The sequence below is a fragment of the Lycium barbarum genome, chromosome 2, assembly GCF_019175385.1.
Source record: "Lycium barbarum isolate Lr01 chromosome 2, ASM1917538v2, whole genome shotgun sequence".
Lineage (NCBI taxonomy): Eukaryota > Viridiplantae > Streptophyta > Magnoliopsida > Solanales > Solanaceae > Lycium > Lycium barbarum.
Genome location: NC_083338.1, coordinates 127,451,640 through 127,470,577, shown reverse-complemented (window position 1 = coordinate 127,470,577; position 18,938 = coordinate 127,451,640). Strand labels below are relative to the sequence as shown.

At 34.2% G+C, this 18,938-nt stretch overlaps 1 protein-coding gene across 1 annotated transcript; it reads left to right on the top strand.

The window, feature by feature from the left end:
- The first annotated feature begins 8,467 nt into the window (after positions 1 to 8,467).
- Positions 8,468 to 17,525, top strand: LOC132627142 (replication factor C subunit 2). Its single transcript, XM_060342300.1, has 12 exons — positions 8,468 to 8,623; positions 8,720 to 8,798; positions 9,570 to 9,649; positions 10,799 to 10,918; positions 11,012 to 11,081; positions 11,143 to 11,216; positions 14,747 to 14,867; positions 14,988 to 15,050; positions 15,649 to 15,708; positions 16,432 to 16,557; positions 16,634 to 16,717; positions 17,233 to 17,525. Exons 1-12 carry the CDS (start codon positions 8,580 to 8,582, stop codon positions 17,329 to 17,331), a joined length of 1,020 nt encoding a protein of 339 aa, XP_060198283.1. The 5' UTR covers positions 8,468 to 8,579; the 3' UTR covers positions 17,332 to 17,525.
- Positions 17,526 to 18,938: the final 1,413 nt, after the last annotated feature.

Here is an 18,938-nt window from a genome sequence, read left to right as displayed (position 1 = left end):
ACGCACTAGAACGCCCTTGTTGACGATCCTTTACTCCGACAGCACTTCTTTGCTCATATTCCAAAAAGATATTGAAACGTTCGTTCAGGTGACCCGCCGGTGTAGGGTACTTATTCTGCTATTTGGAGTACTCCTTTCGATCCGGAGTTCATATTTTGGTACATACCTTCTGTTATACATGTTCGACATATATGTATATGGCTGTTTGGGTACGGCGGGGCCCTGTCCCGTCGCGTGTTTCTGTTATGATTTGTAGAGGCCTGTAGTCATATATGTGGGTCATGGGTCATGTTTGTTCGTTTGTGATTGTGATCTGCGTCTTAATGCGGTCCCGTTTGCCATTATGGCCAAAACGGCCCATCTGTTTGTATATGTGTGTATATCTGGGCGATGTCTATTCCGCCAACCTATCGGATTTGATATGATATTTTGTACGGGCGACCGCTTAAGACGACATTGTTTTTAGCATCTGTTTAAAATTTACGTATGTTAAATCTGAATGAAGCTTTGATATGTCGATCTGGTACGTAAGTCAGTTTGGGTGTCCAAATAGGGCACCAGTCGCGGCCCACGGGGTTGGGTCGTGACAAATGGACATTACACCAGGATGAAGGTAGGCGATGGGGTATGCTGACAACAAATAGCTCTGAGTCATTCAATGGTTTGTTAAAATCTGCACGCGGACTACCTGTCACCGCAATGGTGAGAATGACATTTAAGCAGGTTGTGGAGCGGTTCGTCACTCGATCAAAAGAGGCCAAAGCATATGCAACAGAAGGTCTAAGATGGTTGCCAAAACCGTCAACACTGTTCGAGCACCACAAATATAAGGCTCAGAAACATGACCGGATGGAGTACAACCCTGCAGAGCACATATTTGAACTCACAACAAGTGTACACCAAGGTAAAGGAGGTAACGTCCATACAATTTGTGAGATTCCAAGAACATGCACATGCGGCAAGTGGCAATCATATCACATGCCATGTTCTCATGCCTTCAAGCGTTTCATCACAATGGGAAAGAACGCCTCCTCGTACATGGCTGAGGAATATATAGTTGAAAATTATACAAGAACGTATGTTGGAAGGTTCTACCCACTTGGCGGTGAGATTTATTGGCCACCGGATCCATTTTCAATGGTCGCAAATAAAGCATTTATCCGTAAATTTAGAAAGAATGCATACTCACGTATTCATAATGAAATGGATGTTCCACCGGGGAGATACACTCGAAAATGCTCATTTTGCAATTATGTTGGTCATGATAAGCACACGTGTCCCTTACGACATGGTGGTCAAACTACATCTCGCGGTGGAAGTACCTCTCGTAGTGGAGGAAACTTTCGTGGTGGAAGTATCTCTAGTGGTGGTGGCACGTCTAGCGGTGGTGGGGGAAGATCAAATCAAGGGCATTAATTGATGAATGTTTTTTAAGATTTTTTCTTACTTTGATGATTGTATGATTATGCTGTTACTTTGAAGAATATTAGTATGTTAAGTATTTTCATCTACTCAAGGTTATGAATGAATGATGCAATTTAATTAAGTTTTTTTTTTTGTATGAATGCTGTCATTTTGAGAAACTTTTGATTAATTATTGATGATCAAATTTAAGTATTCGCAAAGAACTTCAAGATAATGTCGCCGAACCTTCAAACGAAAATGGCGTTCGAGTACTTTTCAGCCACTAAAACGGCCATCCGAACTTTTGCGTATCCTTGATGTATTGATCCTACCTTATTAATCGCACAAAAATAAGTATGGTTCTATATAAAATATTGATGTTTCGGGGTTGCGAAGCATGATTAATCTATGGTCAAAATACGTTAAAAAGACAATGGAAGAAGGGTTAACTAAAAGGGTTGGAAAAAAAAAACAAAGGCACTATAGCGCAGTAAATTACTGCGCTATATAAGTTCTGTTTGCACACTATAGCGCAGTAATTTACTGCGCTATAGCAGTTAACGGCTCCGTCTCCGTTACTGCTATAGCGCAGTAAAATACTGCGCTATAGGTAGTTTTGTAACTTTTTTTTTTGTTGGGGTATTTTGGTTCAAAATGATTTTTATAGGGCTATTATGGTTCCGGACCCATGTTTCTAGTAATTGGCTTGATTCTTCTAGTCATACTACCATTTAATTACTTTAAGAAAAAAAATATTTGTTCAGTCAATGGCAATGACAGTAATATGTGGAATTAGGGATACTTGTTGCATAGATCAAGAAGAAAATGACAAAAATTGTCCCTTGTATTTGGGGTAGGCTTAAAATGGTTCTTTAAATTTGGGTTAATATAGTTTGGCCAAAATCGAAATCCGAAGTTTTTGAATTTTTTCGAATTACAGAGTCAATTCAAATTTAACTTTTAAATTTTAGATTTCAAATTTGGGACTTTGTCCGAAAATTCAAAAAAATTATACCTTATATTTATCCCGACCATTAGACATAAGCCCATATACGTACCTAATACTAAGTCTAATACATACTCTACTAATCAATCAATAATATTAGGGGTGGGCACGGTACGGTATACTGATTACCATATCGAAACCGAAATTTTTGATACCACAATTTCGGTATTATGGTATTGGGTATGGTATTTGGTATGAATTTTTGAAAAGTTTGGTATTTGGTATGGTATTAGGTATTGATAAAGAAAATACAGAAATACCGAATATCATACCGAAAAATTCCATATAGTTACATATACAATTCATATATATATGTATAATTAGTATTAGTACAAATTAATTATTTAGATGTTGGAATTACTTGTAGTTTCTTTTAAATATTTTTTCATGTGTAAGATATGTTAGTATGATATAATTGATTGAAATGCCCTTTTTGTGTACCGAAGTATATATATCTTGATTGAAATGCCTTTTTTGTGTTATTGATTAATGAAGGGCATTGCTTGTATTTTCTTTTGAATATTTTTACACATGTAAGGTGTTAGTATAATATAATTGAGACGTTTTTTGAATAGCCGAAGTCTTAATTCTTTATTATATGTATATATGTAAGTCGTAGTCGAACAAACTATGGTTACCGAATTACCGTACCGCAAAATACCGAAACCGAACTTAAAAATATCGAACCATACCGAATTAATTTGTTATGGTAGTGATATAGTATTTTTAAATACCGAAAATCGAAATTATCAAACCGAAATTTCAAATACCGTACCATATCGTACCATGCCCACCCCTACATATTCAATATGCCCTATTAGGCTAAATGATGGTGCAAATTGAGACGCATTCATTGTGGCCGTATTTTGTTACTATTTTAGGAGTTACGTTCTATCAATAGGTCATTAAAGATTTGTACTAATTGTTCTCTAAATCGCACAAAATTTATAAGAATCCTGTAGTGGTTGACTTGAATATAACTGTTAGAAGTATGTCGATATGATCTATTTGGACATGATTTCACTATGTTTGGACTTGTTAATTCTCAAGCTCTAATGCTCTTTTGCTTGGAATTTCCTTGATAATGATTACATTGCTTACATAAAATAGTTTATTTGGATGATTATGGTGGAAATGAGGAATTACTAAGCAAACTGACTTAAATTGTTTATTTGGTAGTCTATATATAAATAATTGCAAAATAAAGGCCCGGTGATGTGGCAAGCTCTAGAGTCAGATTTTGGATTTATCTTTTTCCTCAATTTTTTGCTTTTCTAACCCTTTATTTTGCTTTAATTTGTGTCAAAAATTCCAAAAGCCATCGGTTATGAACGGATCTACTATTCCACTCCGAACAGTCGCAACTGTTTACGAAAGCAACCAATAAACAAAAGAACTTACTCGCTGAGTCGCTATTACAGAATTACAGTCCCTAACGCCTCATCATTTTTTCCCAAAAACTTTTTTACGATTACTATTAATTTAATGCTTACAATTTCTATGACAACATTCAGTGTATAGTTACAATATAATATTCTACGTGAAGCATTTTATTCACTGAATAGAATCATGCGCATGCAGTTGTGTGATATTTTCATGTAAGTTCCATCCGTGTATGATGATTCATTTTCCCCATATGCATTCATGCCTCTGCTCTGTTTGTCAAAGACATATTCAATTGCTAAGTGCGTATCATTAATATTTACGTATACCTCATGTTATTTTATTCTGCTAACATCCTAACTTAGATTTTCCTGGACATATTTAAAGGATTTGATTTCCCGAAAAGGGTGAAGGCCAGGGACGCTTTGTGACTTTCGGTGTTTCTTATTTCACTACACTCTTGAAGGTGCAGTGATCTTTCTCTATTTCCGATCTTGTAGAACCTATGCTTATTCATGTATTATATTTTACTATTTTTGCTTAGTTATTTTTCTTCAAGTTTATTTACCGTGTAATTATTTTTTAGTTGGCATTTGGCATTTGACATTTAAATTGAACACAATTTTCATTCAAATTCTTTTTGCATGTTGTTTAATATATATATGGCTCAATAATCAAACTTAAACAGTGAAGAAAGATTTGCATTAGAGGTATCTGAATTTTATAACTGGTGTTATATGTGTGATCTTCTAGCTATAGCCTTCAAAATAATGTATTCGTCCACTCTGATGATATGAATTTCGAGGCCAGAATGATGAGGTATTGAAATAGTATAATAATCTATTCCGAAAAATAATATTTTTTCCCTTAAAAAATCTGAAGTAAATATAAAAACTAAAGTTTTTATAATCATACAAATATAATGATATCTTTAAGACTACAAGTTTTAAAAAATAACCTTCTTTCCTTCTTTATTTCTGTTTTTCTTTCTATCTTTCTTTTAACAATGTCCCAAGTCAAATCAACAACAACAACAACATACCCTGTGTGATCCCACAAGTGGGGTCTGGAAAGAGTAGAGTGTACGCAGACCTTACCCCTATCTTGCCAGGTAGAGATGTTGCTTACGATAAACCTTCGACTCAAGTAATGGAGGAAGTATATGAAAAAAAATAAAAAATAACATACTTGCAAAATTAATTTTCTTGGAAAATAGAAAAGTTACTCAATACTCAGTATTTATGAAAACTCCGAGATTTCAAAATATGTTTAATTACCTTTAGGTGAAGAGTATATTATATTATAAGTTGGTACGTATATACATATCATGAGTGTTATTTTAGCACATCAAAGAAGCAAAACACTTAATTTTATTTATTTATATGTATAAACATGCTAATTTATTTATTCTATTTCGTCTAAATATAATTACAAACAAGATTACCTATTTCAAACATATAAAAAAAATTAATCTATGAATGCGCGAAGCACCTAGATATACACTATACTATAATACCGATTTTAGGAAAGGTGATGCACTTTCTAAGACTAGAAAACACGTTTTTTCTTTTCCTCATATTTTTTCTTTTCACTATATTTTGTTTTGTTTCAAGACGATTGAGGTGGTATTTATTTGTGGTAAAGTTCACGAGCCTCTATCTCACTATACGTTTAGCAGTTGCTTATATACTAAAGTTAACAATTCATAATAACTTTCGATAACTTATTATAATAATTAGTACTTAGAAACATGTACATGCAATATTTTATATAGTATTAATGTCTTTTTCCTTTTCAATTTTTTCATTATTAGGATTCTACATGTTCCTTTTCTATTTATTTCAAGATAAAAGAATTAGAAAACTGCACTTCCCTTTGTTTTATTTTCTGGTGCTTTTTGGTATATTTGAATATTTTTATTCTTGAGAATGACTGTGATATATGTCATTCATGAAATTGAAGGTTTTATACTTTTAATGGATAAAAAATAGAAGAAGCAATGTTTGGTTATTGAAAAAGAGATTAATTGATATTGAGAAAAAAATTACATCTGAAAACAAATATTATGAGCGGAGAATATAAAGAAGATAAAATAAATAGAAAGTAAAAGTCTTCTCTAATCATTCATTGGGGTTTTTCGAAATTTGCACATAATAATGTCAAATACTTTATATTTATAATTCAGGCCAATTTATAAAACGCGCACATATACCACCAGAAGTTAAACTTTGGATGTATTTTTAATCAACTTTTTAAGCTTTTACATGAGTTTTAAGTATTTTTAGTTTTAATATTCAAATATTACAAAATATTATTTCATGAGTTTAATGAGATTTATTAATGCCGCGCGAAGTGCGGGCATTTCCCTAGTTCATTTATATATATAAGAAGAAGAATCTCAACTTATCAGCTCAAAATCCATAATTCAAAATCCAAAATAACCAAACTAATTTATCTGAAATGAACTTAAAAAGGCCGATTCGATCCAAACTTATTTCGACCGTAATCCAAAAATCAAAAATTCAAATCGGAGTTTTCATATCCATTCTGGATTGTCTGAACGCCCGCCCTAATTTGAATATACCCTGAGCAGTTTTTAGTTCTTAAGTTTGTAAACATGAACACTTCTAGTCTCCATCAAATATTTAACAAACTCTGATCATTGTGTTTAACATCATTTATATATAAAAAAAAAAGACTAAACATGATCCAGCCACAACCACGAAGCAGTACAGGTGGGTAGTGCATCGTGACCGTGAAGGGTCGGATCCCGGCTAACTCTCCTTCGCGAGCAACTAAACGTTACATTAGCTATATGGCGGTTATCTTTGTTTTTTCGACAAAACCAAACACTATATTATCTTCTGCCGGAATTACTTATTCTAATACACTACCACAACTAAATGACCTGTAACGGTTATAAATAATCTCACTGTATTTCTGAGTTATGTTCTGATCTATATACTTTGTCACAGACATGTAACCTAAGGTGGAGAGAGTTAGGATGGTGGTATATATACACATGGCCCAATTTTTAAGTCCATCCGTAGAACAGGGAGATTTCCCTATTCATACATGAGTGTATTTGATATCCAATTATTCAACTTTAATTATCCTGGTGAGAGTTTGGATATCTAATAAACATATTGCTAGTCTTCAGCAAAAAATATACAAGATAGTAAAGTAGCATTTAGTATTATGCTATTTATATTCTCTAAGAAGAAAATGTGTCCAACGTTCTTAATTAATAGGAAGTAGTAAAAAAGTTCTCCTTGATCGGTATTGTCTCTTACATATGGTGTCATAGCTTGGATGGCTCGTTTCTATCCTATATTTAGAGAAGCTATGATGTTCTCCTAATGGCTTGAAATTTCATTCTCCTCCTGCAATCTTAGAAACTTTTTATCTAGTATTCTATCAAGGTTACAACCATTAGACTCAATTGACAGATAAATTGGAAAGCAACTAGCCTACCTAGAATACATAATTAATTACTAGACGGATTGGCTGGCCATGAGTTTACCTTAGCTCGAGTTTTATGACGCTAGTGGCAACCCGTGACAGGTGAATCATGACATGAATTTCAAAGAGTTACATGACGGCCAGTTGATAATTTAGGTGCTTAGTATGCCTCAGTAAGTCTTTGTATGAGGAATTAAACTTCATATGGCGGTCACAAGCTGTACGAAATAAATGTTTGAACATTCAAGGCCGAAGGATCGGTGAAATCAATTAAAGCTCCTGAAGAAAAGAGCCGTCTACGTTGCAGAGAATTGGGGTCATGACATAGCTTCTGACCCTAATTTTATTTTTACTTTTAACTCTATATAATTCACAGGCTCATGCAACTATGCTATAACGGGATAATCTTCTTATCTGTACTCCCTATCAAAGCAAGCAAAATCATAATTAACTTCAACTCTGAATGTGTGATACTCTTAAGTTGAAACAAAAATACGTACATATCAATCTTGTCTGTATTGACTTGGTGGCCCAACATATTAGTGTGAGTTCATTTGCTATTACTTGGTGGCCAAATTGAATCTCTGCGATATATCCTTATTCAACACTCCTTGATTTAGGTAATTATGAGGGGCTTGATTCGGCATCATTGCTTCCTTTATTCTTACATAAACTCCAAGTATAATTGTAAGTTTGTAACTATTTGGCCTTTAAGTACTTTTAAAAACTCTCCCGAAGTTTTGTCATCAAATATAAGGATCTTGGTATAGCAATTGACACACACTTAGCCCATTCAAAAGGGTGCTCTTGAACTTTTGACCCCGCTTATCTCATGATAAACCTTAAATGTTATAAGTAAGGGTGTCTAACGGAACGGAACAATTTCAGTGGGACAGGCAGAACGAAAACTTAACAGGATAAGGAGGATCGAGACGGACAGAACGTTAGGCTCATCCCATTCCACTAAGTTAACTGGACGAGGATAGACTTAAGAGGATCGATAGGGGGACTAGGATGGAAGTGGCACGAGATAGGGGGACGAAACACTAGTCTCATCCGATCCCACTAAGCTTACGGGATGGGACGATACGGTTCGGTACCGGGACGGGATATTCCGTCCCATTAGTAAGTAAGACAAAACTTAGAAGTTTTGCAAGCCGGTGAAACGTTAAAGACCACCCAGGCCATTCTTGTAAATCAGCTCTTAATTGAGGGTCAACCAAATGGCTATTTTTGCCAATTTTTCCCGCGTGTTGTGGCCTAAGTAATAACATAAAAGCCGTTCTTGTTCCACTCGTAGCGGGAAAGAAAGAGGCATTCTACTATGGCGCCACTTACGCAAAGCTCTCAACCATGGGTCGAGAAATAGTAACATTCTCTCCTTCCAAATTAAACTAAAACTCCTTTCTTTTTGCATATTTCCTTTCTTGATTATGTAACTATTTGAGTTTCTACCATTTGCAGTCGACCGAAACAAGTTAAGGACGTAGCTCACCAGGATGAGGTCGTTCGAGTCCTCACCAACACTCTCGAAACCTCTAACGTAACCAAATTCCTTCTATTCTTCAGTTTCATTATTTGATTGGTTTATTGCTAAGCACATTATACACTTCTTAGGGTTTTTCTCTTTCCCCTAAATTTTCTGTTTGTGTACACCATCAACATACAAAATTCAGACAATTGTAATTAAGTTGTACATACACCTCGTTATCACTGACATGAAAAATCTGTTTTAATTGCTCAGCGTAACCAAATTCCTTCAATTTTGATTTCTATTTAACAATTTTATGCTAAACACGTTGAACACTTGCTAGGGTTTTCTTTTTCCCCTAAATTTTGTGTTTAAGAATTGGGAAAATTACGCTCTATGTCTACTAGGAGAAGATATTTACACATTTTGAGTTTGTAAACCCGGTTTTAGCCCATAATTGCGTATAAACACCTTTTATACAAGGTTGATACATTATTTATAATTTTTTCCCCAGGTACAATGTTGTATAAACTGAAAATATGGCGACGTGGCGTAATATTTTATGTTGGGCTGTATATTTTTCAAAACTTCCCGATATTTACTGTGTACATCATCAACATAGAAGATTCAGTATTCTTTAGGGCGCACTACTATGAAAAATGCAAGTAGTTAAGTTGGGCATAAACCTTGTTATCACAGGCATGAAAATTTGTTTTAATTGCTCAAGTTGCATGTAATCTTTTTACTATTTTCTTTAGAGCCTTTTTGGTTTAGTTTTGGTTGCTAAAGTGGTGATTTTTACGCTTCTTTGTTGTTGTTGTTGTTTTTTTTTTTTTTTTATAGTGCCCGCATATGTTGTTTTATGGTCCCCCTGGAACTGGAAAGACGACGACTGCTCTTGCCATTGCCCATCAACTTTTCGGGTATGTTTATGTCAAATATGGATTTACTTTTATATTGCTATAGTTAGTATTAATGTTATTTTAGATAATTGTAGTTCTGATTGAGTTGATTATGGATAAGTATCTATTTGTCTGATTACTGAAAATCATTTTGTACTGTAGCAAAGAAAGTATTTTTTGATGTTAATATCATTTAGCAAATTTTTAATTCATTGGAATTGACTATGAATAAGTCTTTACAAATCTGATTCCTGGAAATCCCTTCTGGGCGCCTGACGACCAATTGTGCTAGTCACTACTTCCCATTGGTGCTGAGTTTCTATCTTACACTGATTATAGCTTAGCAAAGAAAGTAATTTTGTTCTTCTGCTAAAATTTGATTCGAAATTGAAGTGAAAAGGGGAAAAGGTCTGGAACTTTTGAAATAATTACACTACTTTTGGAGCAATTTAAACTCTTCTTTTGTTTTCAAAGAACAATACTGAGTAATAATGGAACTTTGGGACATCTATTGTTTTTCTACTTTTTTTCTAGAATTTGAGAAGACTTTAACAGCTGGCTCCCTTGCTTAAATTTCTAGGACCTGCATTTAAGTTCTAGATTATCATCTCTGCTGCCAGTTTTTGCTGTATTTAGGTGTCTTCACCTAGTCACATTTCTACATGCATGTTCTCTCCATGATTCATAGACAAAGACAACTAGGATTGTGTTGTTTAAAAGCATTGGGCCAAGAAAAAGTATTTACTTCCTTGATTCAATGTTCATATGCTGTTTAAGATTTTAAAGAGTACTTGAGGAATGTAGAACGTACAGGCCTATTGGTTTTTCTAATCCCTATACTTAGTTGTAGTGATTCTTCTGGAACCTGTCAACTAAATGTAACAAGTTTAAGAGACGAACGTTTCCTTCTTTGAACATTTTGATTGGTAAAATCCTCCATCTGACAAGAATCTTCTCGGTGGGTTTCATTGTGAGCTTCTTGTGCTGTTTTTGAGACTACTGGATACATTTTCCCTTGGATAAGTGGCTATTCATATCTTCTGACATTGAAGAGAAATCATATTGTCAAACTTAGGCCTAATGAGTTTCTGCTGTTCGGTTGTTTCCTTTTTCCTGCCATACTTTCTGTATGTACATATTTTCATCTTCTAATGAATTCTTCTTTGACAGACCTGAGCTGTACAAGTCGAGGGTATTGGAGCTAAATGCTAGTGATGACCGTGGTATCAATGTAGTTCGAACAAAAATTAAGAACTTTGCTGCTGTTGCTGTAGGTTCTAATAGGCAAAGGTGAACTTTCGTCTAGTCTAGCTAAGTTTTTAACGCATTTTAAGCCTCTCTTTACTTTGTTGTTTAACAGCATAGCTTACTTACTCATTTCAGTGGTTATCCCTGTCCACCTTTTAAGATCATAATCCTTGATGAAGCAGATTCAATGACTCAAGATGCTCAAGTGAGTTGCTTTACTTTTACTAATAAACTATGCAAATTTGACCTAACACTCGGGTTTGCAGAATGCCTTGCGACGCACTATGGAGACATATTCAAAAGTTACAAGATTCTTCTTCATTTGTAATTACATCAGCAGGTTTGGTTTCATTCTGCAATTGTTCGATCTTGTTGATATTTTCTGTTTCTATGTCTTTCCAATTTCCTTTGCTCTTCTTACAGGTCTGTTTATTGTAGAACAGATAGATTGATTATTGTGCCCCTGAAAGTCAGCTTTACTGTTTCTGTTATCATTTTCGTGATGGAAGAAAATAAAAATAAAGAAGGGGTGTATATTCTATGGTCTGCACTATTGTAGAATTGCCGTCATATTGCCAAAATCTTAAATAATTAAAGAATTCTGGAAGCTGATTAAAGGCTTTCGTGAGTTCCATATAAACAACTAGATCAAAGTTCTATCTTGAAGTGATCCTTGAATAGTTATGGTGAAACTCAATTGAGTTTTCTGTTTTAGCTATTTTTTTCCTGTTCTCTCCTAGGTATAGGAAAGCTGAAACAAGCTCAGTGACGAAAGTCGATTATGTGGCTAAGTGGAAGTAGTATTTCGTATCATACTTCTCTGTCTATGAAATCAACCTTCTCTTTTCACTTGAAATGCATTTTGCCTAGTTACAGCATTTGATGAAATTATTTTGCAAACAAAACTTGTGCTGATGCTTTTTTTGGTTTATTTGTTTGTGGCATTGTGGTATGAGGATTACTTGAGACATTAAATAGTCTAACCGCAATGTGAATATTGGCGGATAAGTGCCAGTATACCAGTGCTATCAGTTTCATCCACTCTCTTTCTTTTGCAAATTTTGTGCCCCGGCTTTCTTTTTTTCAGTTTGGTCTTCTTTAAGCTGTTTGGATGGTATGAGTGAAGTAAGACAGTTTGGAGTGGAACAAAATTGTTTCACTATGAAGATAGGACAATTTTATCATGATGAAACTGAGATATGAAGGGCTAGTTACGACATTGTTTTCTATTCTATGGTATTATAGAGCACCAGTATGTGTAGGAAAAATAAACACATTAATCATAACTACTGCAACCAAAGATCGCGTTTTGGGCTTGAGAAACTATGTATCTGAAGCTGTAACTAGATGCCTCTGCTGTCATGAGTGGAATCTTTTTCCATAAGTTTGGGATTTGCTAGATGGGAAAAAGGTGCATCTGTGGTTTGACTTATCTAGCCATTACCATATATATTGGTTTGGAATAAATGCAAGTTTTAAGATGAACGCCTGCCAAAAGTCATTTTTGTTAAAAGAAGAGATATTTTAGTTTTTTGAGGATTGACATTTGTGCTCATTTTGTGGTCAACTTGAGAGATCTTTCAAGCTTTCTGTTGTATGCCCTTAAGCTTTAGGAAGGAATAGGGAAGATAATGATAATATATCATGGAGAGAAATTGTATCGAATGCTCAATGCTCTTCGCTGGCTTATGACCTTCTGGTCTTGTCACGTCTTCCCTTCCTGAATAATGATCTTTTTTTTCCTTTTCCACCTTTACGCGCAAGTCATTGGCTTCTAACACTATCCTATTTAAGAAAACTTAACTTTTTTTTTTTAGGAGGTTTATGAAACTTAGTTACCAGTGCATAGTCGACAAGAACCTACCGGCATTCGCCATACGAATAAGTTTGACTTAATCATTTGTTCATTTACATGAAATAAGGGGTGGTTACGTGGACAATTTTTTTTCCCCTAGGCAAAAAATACTTTCTGTCGTATGGTGTTTGCTTTTTTCTTTTCTTATAAGTAAGCCATTTTCTTTGCTGACAAAAATTTGATACGCTTAAATTACACCTATTAATGGTATAACGCGGACGTTGTCAAATATAGTAACCCAACAAGGTTGGGGTCGAATCCCACAGGGAATATGGTGTGAAAAGGTTACTAAAGTCATAGGATGCTAAACTTAGGTCTAATGTCTTAATCCGATGGTTTTGGCAATAGTTGGTTTTTCTATATGACTAATTGCTATCTAGTTGCTTTGGTGGAAATTTATGGTAAAAGAAACTAAGGTTGTGTCCCTGTTAGATAGAGTGTATGATCATGGGTATTGATCTTGATATACTTCTAATGGATCATTATATGAATGCACTTAATCTCTATATGAATCTCTACTATTTCCCAATAAATAAAGATTATCTCTTTCTATGATTTTCCCAAATATAAGAAAGTAACTATGAAGAACGATTAATCATGCCAAGTAAATTCTTCTTATTCCTAAGTGAATTTATTAAACAAAGTTTAAAGCTTTGAGTCCTTGTTATTTATTCTTACCAACCCTAATTATTTTCCCAAATAAATCAAGGTTTATGGCTTTAATCAATGTTTGCAACCATTAATTATGAATGAAGAATAAATAAACCCTAATAATCCATTATGTGTATATCAATCACAACCCAATCACACAACACCCATTATTGGGTTCACAACCCTAGTAAGGGAAATTAGCTACTCATGACAAAGAACAAGAAATAAGAAATTGAAGAATTCATAATTGCTTACTTTGGAAGAAAAGAGGAATTGATAATACTTGAATTGATGTTTGAACCTTCAAAAACTAGAGAGTATTTAGTGTTCTAAGCCAAAAGTCAAAATATAATAACTGATAACTATGAAAACCCTACAATGACTATTTATAGGTTCTAAAAACGTGAAAGTTGCAGATTTGCACTTTGGTCCCCGTCGATACGAAATACGGTCCGTAAAGTGAAATACGGACCGTAAACCAGTTTACGACCAGGTCTTCCTTCCAGTTTTGAGCAACTTCAATCTCTTGAGATACGGACCGTAAATTGGTTTACGGTCCGTAAACTGCCCAGTCGTCTTTCAACTTCCAAAACTTCGACTTTCTGCCAGATGCTCGAATGGTTAAATACGCTTTGAAATACGGACCGTAAAAGTTGTTCGTAAATCACCATTTCCTCAGCCTGCCTTTCTGGTTCTTCTTATTCTTTAATAGGCCCGTGTTTAAGAATACGGTCCGTAAACTGAGTTTACGACCACTTCTGCACTTTCAACTGTTTTCATTCCGAATCTGTTCCGTTACCTGAAAAACACTAAAAACCACGTAAAATCACATAGACTTGCTTAAAAACAAGTAAAACTTATAGCCGAAAAGCATCGATTGTGGCGTAAAATCACGCCACATCAACAACCCCAACTTAAAGTATTTGCTTGTCCTTAAGCAAGCCATACAAAACAACGATTCAATCTAACACCTAGATATCATAGAATAACAATATCTACATTGGTTTTGACTCTGAACTACCGGCATGCATGTTCTTCTTCAAAGGACCACCCCAATTTTCTATTTTAAAGCAATATACATAACTCAAGAACGCTATGACTAACAATGAAGCTTCAATGCCTGACATTACATTATCGAACACATTATGATGCACACAAACGCTACTTTAGGCGGTCACTTTAGTAACCTTTTCACACCATATTCCCTGTGGGATTCGATCCCAACCTTGTTGGGTTACTATATTTGACAACGTCCGCGTTATACCATTAATAGGTGTAATTTGAGCGTATCAACATGGTAAGTTATTGATCTGAGTACATTATTGGTAGAGCATTAATAAATTGAATAATCTTCTTTGGTGTAGGATCATAGAGCCACTCGCTTCCAGATGTGCAAAGTTTAGATTCAAGCCACTTACTGAAGAAATAATGGGCAGCCGAATATTGCATATTTGTAAAGAGGAAGGTCTTAATCTAGATTCAGAGGTTTGGATGTAGTAACTTGATTCCTTGTTATAAAAGCTGTTTGCTTTCTTTCATTTAAATGATGGTTCGATTGTCACTTTGGTATTAAGCTATATATAGGAGTGTCTTATCTGATTGCAGGCTCTTTCTACCCTCAGTTCCATTTCTCAAGGTGATCTGCGAAGGGCTATAACATACTTACAAGTAAGATGAATTTTCTGCCTTCTACATTTTTCGAATAAAAGGAAAAGAAGCTAAAAGAAATACTGGTTGCCTTAGCAAAAATAACAAGAAAAACACCTATAAAAAGAATCATTCTTCAGGAATCAGAAGAAAAGATTTTGCTTTTGGAATTGCTATCTTCACTTAAATTCAAGGCAAATGTTGCTTATCGAAAAAAGGCAAATGTCAGCAGAATTGGTGAATGGAAATTGTAAGAAGAATTGTTCTAGATTATATCTTTGGATTATGTAGTGGAAAGAACAAGGATAAGAACTGTATATATGCAGTTTTAGTTATCTTCACTGAGATGAAAAAATACGTAGGACTGAAGAAGTAAGGGAGTAGTCTCGTTTATTGATAGGGAAAAAAAGGAAAGAGTGGGAGCGTCGTATACATAACCAATATCATAGTGCCACTTGTTAAGCTATGAGTTCTAGAATGCAAATGAAGCTTTCTCTATTGTTCTGTGGCAGGAATAAAGTATATCCAATTTCAAGCCTGTGTTTTCTTACCATCTCTTACTTCCTGACTAGACTATCAACCGTGAAAAATTGATTGGTAATATTTTAAATTGCTGCAGAGTGCTGCTCGGTTATTTGGATCTTCCATATCAGCAAAGGACCTAATTAGTGTGTCTGGGGTAAGTTCATATCTGGTTCTGTAGTATTAGTTTGATAGTCTTTATACCAACTAGGGGATCATCTGTATTACCTTGATGTATATAATATATAAGTAGCTAGCAGTATAGATGTATTAAGACATTCTCCTTATTAATATATTTTTTTTTTATGTGTCGTTCTAAGTTATCCCCTTTTTTCTCTTTTTCCAATGAAGGCTATTATGAATTTCAGCATCTTCTTTGGCACCTGAGCTTTTGATAATTGGGCTATGCTGATGTGCTCAATCTGAGAGAGTTTATTTGCCAGTTTTAGGAGGAGTAGTAGTTAATACTGAAGAAAAAGAAGAGAAGATATTTTTGGAAGTGTTGCTTGATTAGTCCTTTAAGCTCTGAGGATAAGATAATGTCTTTAAATATCTCAAAATGAGAAAGCAAGCATAGAATCCTTTTGATTGGTGTCAATATTTAAGGATTCTTAAATGAAAATCTACAGATTCTAATATAGAACCTTCGACAATTTCTTAATAATGCTCTTTAAATTAGAGCATCCATACTGTATACATATCTAAAGTCATGGCTCAATGCTCTACTGAGAAATTGTCTGAGTTAGCTGGCCCAATTCCAAGTTTGTATACTTGCTCTACACTTGGGGGAGAGTGTAGGCCCACCCTTCTGCTCTGTTCCCACGTAAATGCTAGGGTTTTACAGTTGTTTTAGGCACTGACGTGCAATTACTATGATCAGGTCATCCCAAATGAAGTTGTTCAGGCCATATTCTCAGCTTGCAGAAGTGGCAATTTTGACTTGGCAAACAAAGAAGTGAACAATGTCATTGCTGAAGGATATCCTGTTTCTCAGATGCTGTCTCAGGTCTCAATATCTGTTTATCATCTCATTTTACATTCAATTGTGCCAACATTTTGTACTAATATGCTGTTTCTTTCAGTTGTATGATATAGTAGTTGATGCAGACGACATTTCTGATGAACAGAAAGCAAGAATATGCAAGAAATTTGCTGAAGCCGACAAGGTTATTCCTCTTCTTCATCTTACTTTAGTAGTATTATTGTTAAGAGTAATTATTATAATTTCTACTCATTCTTACATTTATATTTTATTTTTATTTTTATTTCCTCAGTCTGAAAGTATGATGAGTTTAGAACTACGAGGGTCAAACATTTAATTTTCAGCATCAATTTGTACATTGATTTCTTAATTTGTAGGCAGTAGAATTTGTTTCGCACTTGGAAAAGGTTTGTAGAAGTTGTAGTGGAAAGTATAAAACTTGTTTTGACTCTTTAAATGGTAATAGTGTTTATAATATTAGACGAGTATTTTTTTTGGAGAACCGAGTACTGACTAATGTATAGTTGTGTGCTATGAATTCTGCATTATTGATTAGTGTAATCTGAAGCTTTCCCCATGAATTAGAGTTCAGCTTTGCCTTTTCTGTTTCGAATGTATCAGCATCATAGAATTGACTGTACTTGGCAAAGTTAGCTGAACAATTTACAAGGATGTGCTTATTGTTTCCTTTTTCTGCAGTGTCTTGTTGATGGAGCAGATGAGTATTTGCAACTTTTGAATGTTGCAAGCACCACAATGCAAGCGCTTAGCAACATGCCGCAGGACATGGTATTTTGAATTTGTATTCTGCTATGAACTCTAGGAAAGTCACGTTATCGACAGGTTATTTGGTTTATTGGGAATCCTTTAATATGGTTTGCTTTCTAGTCTTTGCCTCGTAAATTTGTCTACGTAGTAACGGCTTATATTTGCATGACATTGACCTGTAGTTCGATTAGATTATAAGCAAAATTATGTGGTTGCATATGGCATCAGGGTCTTCTTTTCATTTTTATATGACGGCGTTTGATTGGCCATGAAATTTAAAGCAATAAAAAAAATTCTTTCAGCACATCAAAAGTACCTTTAAAACTTGGGTAAATCCGTCGAGTTTTACACCAACCCGATCAGTACAAGATATGTCTTCCACACACACATAGTTGAGTGATAATCATCTCCACTTTAATTTTCAGTGTAGAGATTCAATTTTTTGGTTTAGTGTGAACATAGTGCGAATAAGTATTTAATAAGAGAACTTGTGGTATTAGATATGTCATTGATATTTTTATGGCTGTAAGATCACGTCATTAATTTAAAGATAAAAGTCTCAAATAGAGGAAAGTGGAATATTATTCTGAAAACATATTAATATGAAAGAGTACATATAAAATGAATAGAGTCACTCATTAGTCACTTTCAATCAACAGTATCAAAGTTAAATTGACTTTTTAGTCGCTCTAAGAGCTCCATTTTTAGTTCTACTAATTAAGTAATGTTTGTTAACACTCCCAATCCTCGCGGCGGATTTAGATGGACCTGTTTATTGTCATTTTGTCATGCGCGAGCCTAAAGTCCTGACGAGATGTTTGTTTGACTCTTGATTACTTTTATTCAAATCTACACATAATGCCCGTATATCATACTCCTTTCCACAAGTCTTGCACAAAATTATTGAGACAATATCATTTTTAATTCCAAATCTCAAATCCGATTTTCCAAATTAAATCATATGCAAATGTTTCTTATCAAACATCTTGAATTTTCCTATCTTCTACACTGTCAAGTGTCAATTTACTAACAAAAAGCTTAGAAAAATCTTAAAAGCTTATTCAGTTTCTTTAATGAGAGTTCTAATCTATTACATACATTCTAAACCAGAAAAACTCAAAGACCCAATTTATTATCTCAATACAGTTTTACGTAGTATTCATCTCTTCTTATAACATAAAATTCTCACCTACATGCTTTGCAGCAGACAATTTATTTATTCAACAACTTTCCTAATAATCCTTTCAACTTAAAAGTGAATGAGCAATCAACACAGATAAGATATTACTATTTGCGTTTATCTAACAACTTTAGCTAATAACTTGATATAATCTTATTAAAGTACTTCTGAAATTGGTAAACATAAGTTCCCGTTTGATTTCATTATAAAGAAAACTAATACTCCGACACTCCGTATTTATATTATTTTCTTCATTTGTTGTTCAAAACTAGGAAAAGTCAAAACATAAAGGATGGGTGATTTGTCCTTGTTGAATACTAGAATTAATTATATAATTATAAGACAACCACAAATAAATTTTTACAATAAACATTATTTAGTGATCTGATTAAAAAAAATTACTATACTATAACAAGTTAAATTGTACATACAAAAATCTACATCATCCAATATATAT

Excerpts from the sequence above, each read along its gene's own strand:
- LOC132627142 (XM_060342300.1), top strand. The coding sequence starts at position 8,580 with ATGGCGCCACTTACGCAAAGCTCTCAACCATGGGTCGAGAAATA. Across the intron at positions 11,082-11,142 it reads CAATGACTCAAGATGCTCAA|AATGCCTTGCGACGCACTAT; the intron begins GTGAGTTGCTTT and ends TCGGGTTTGCAG. Across the intron at positions 14,868-14,987 it reads GTCTTAATCTAGATTCAGAG|GCTCTTTCTACCCTCAGTTC; the intron begins GTTTGGATGTAG and ends ATCTGATTGCAG.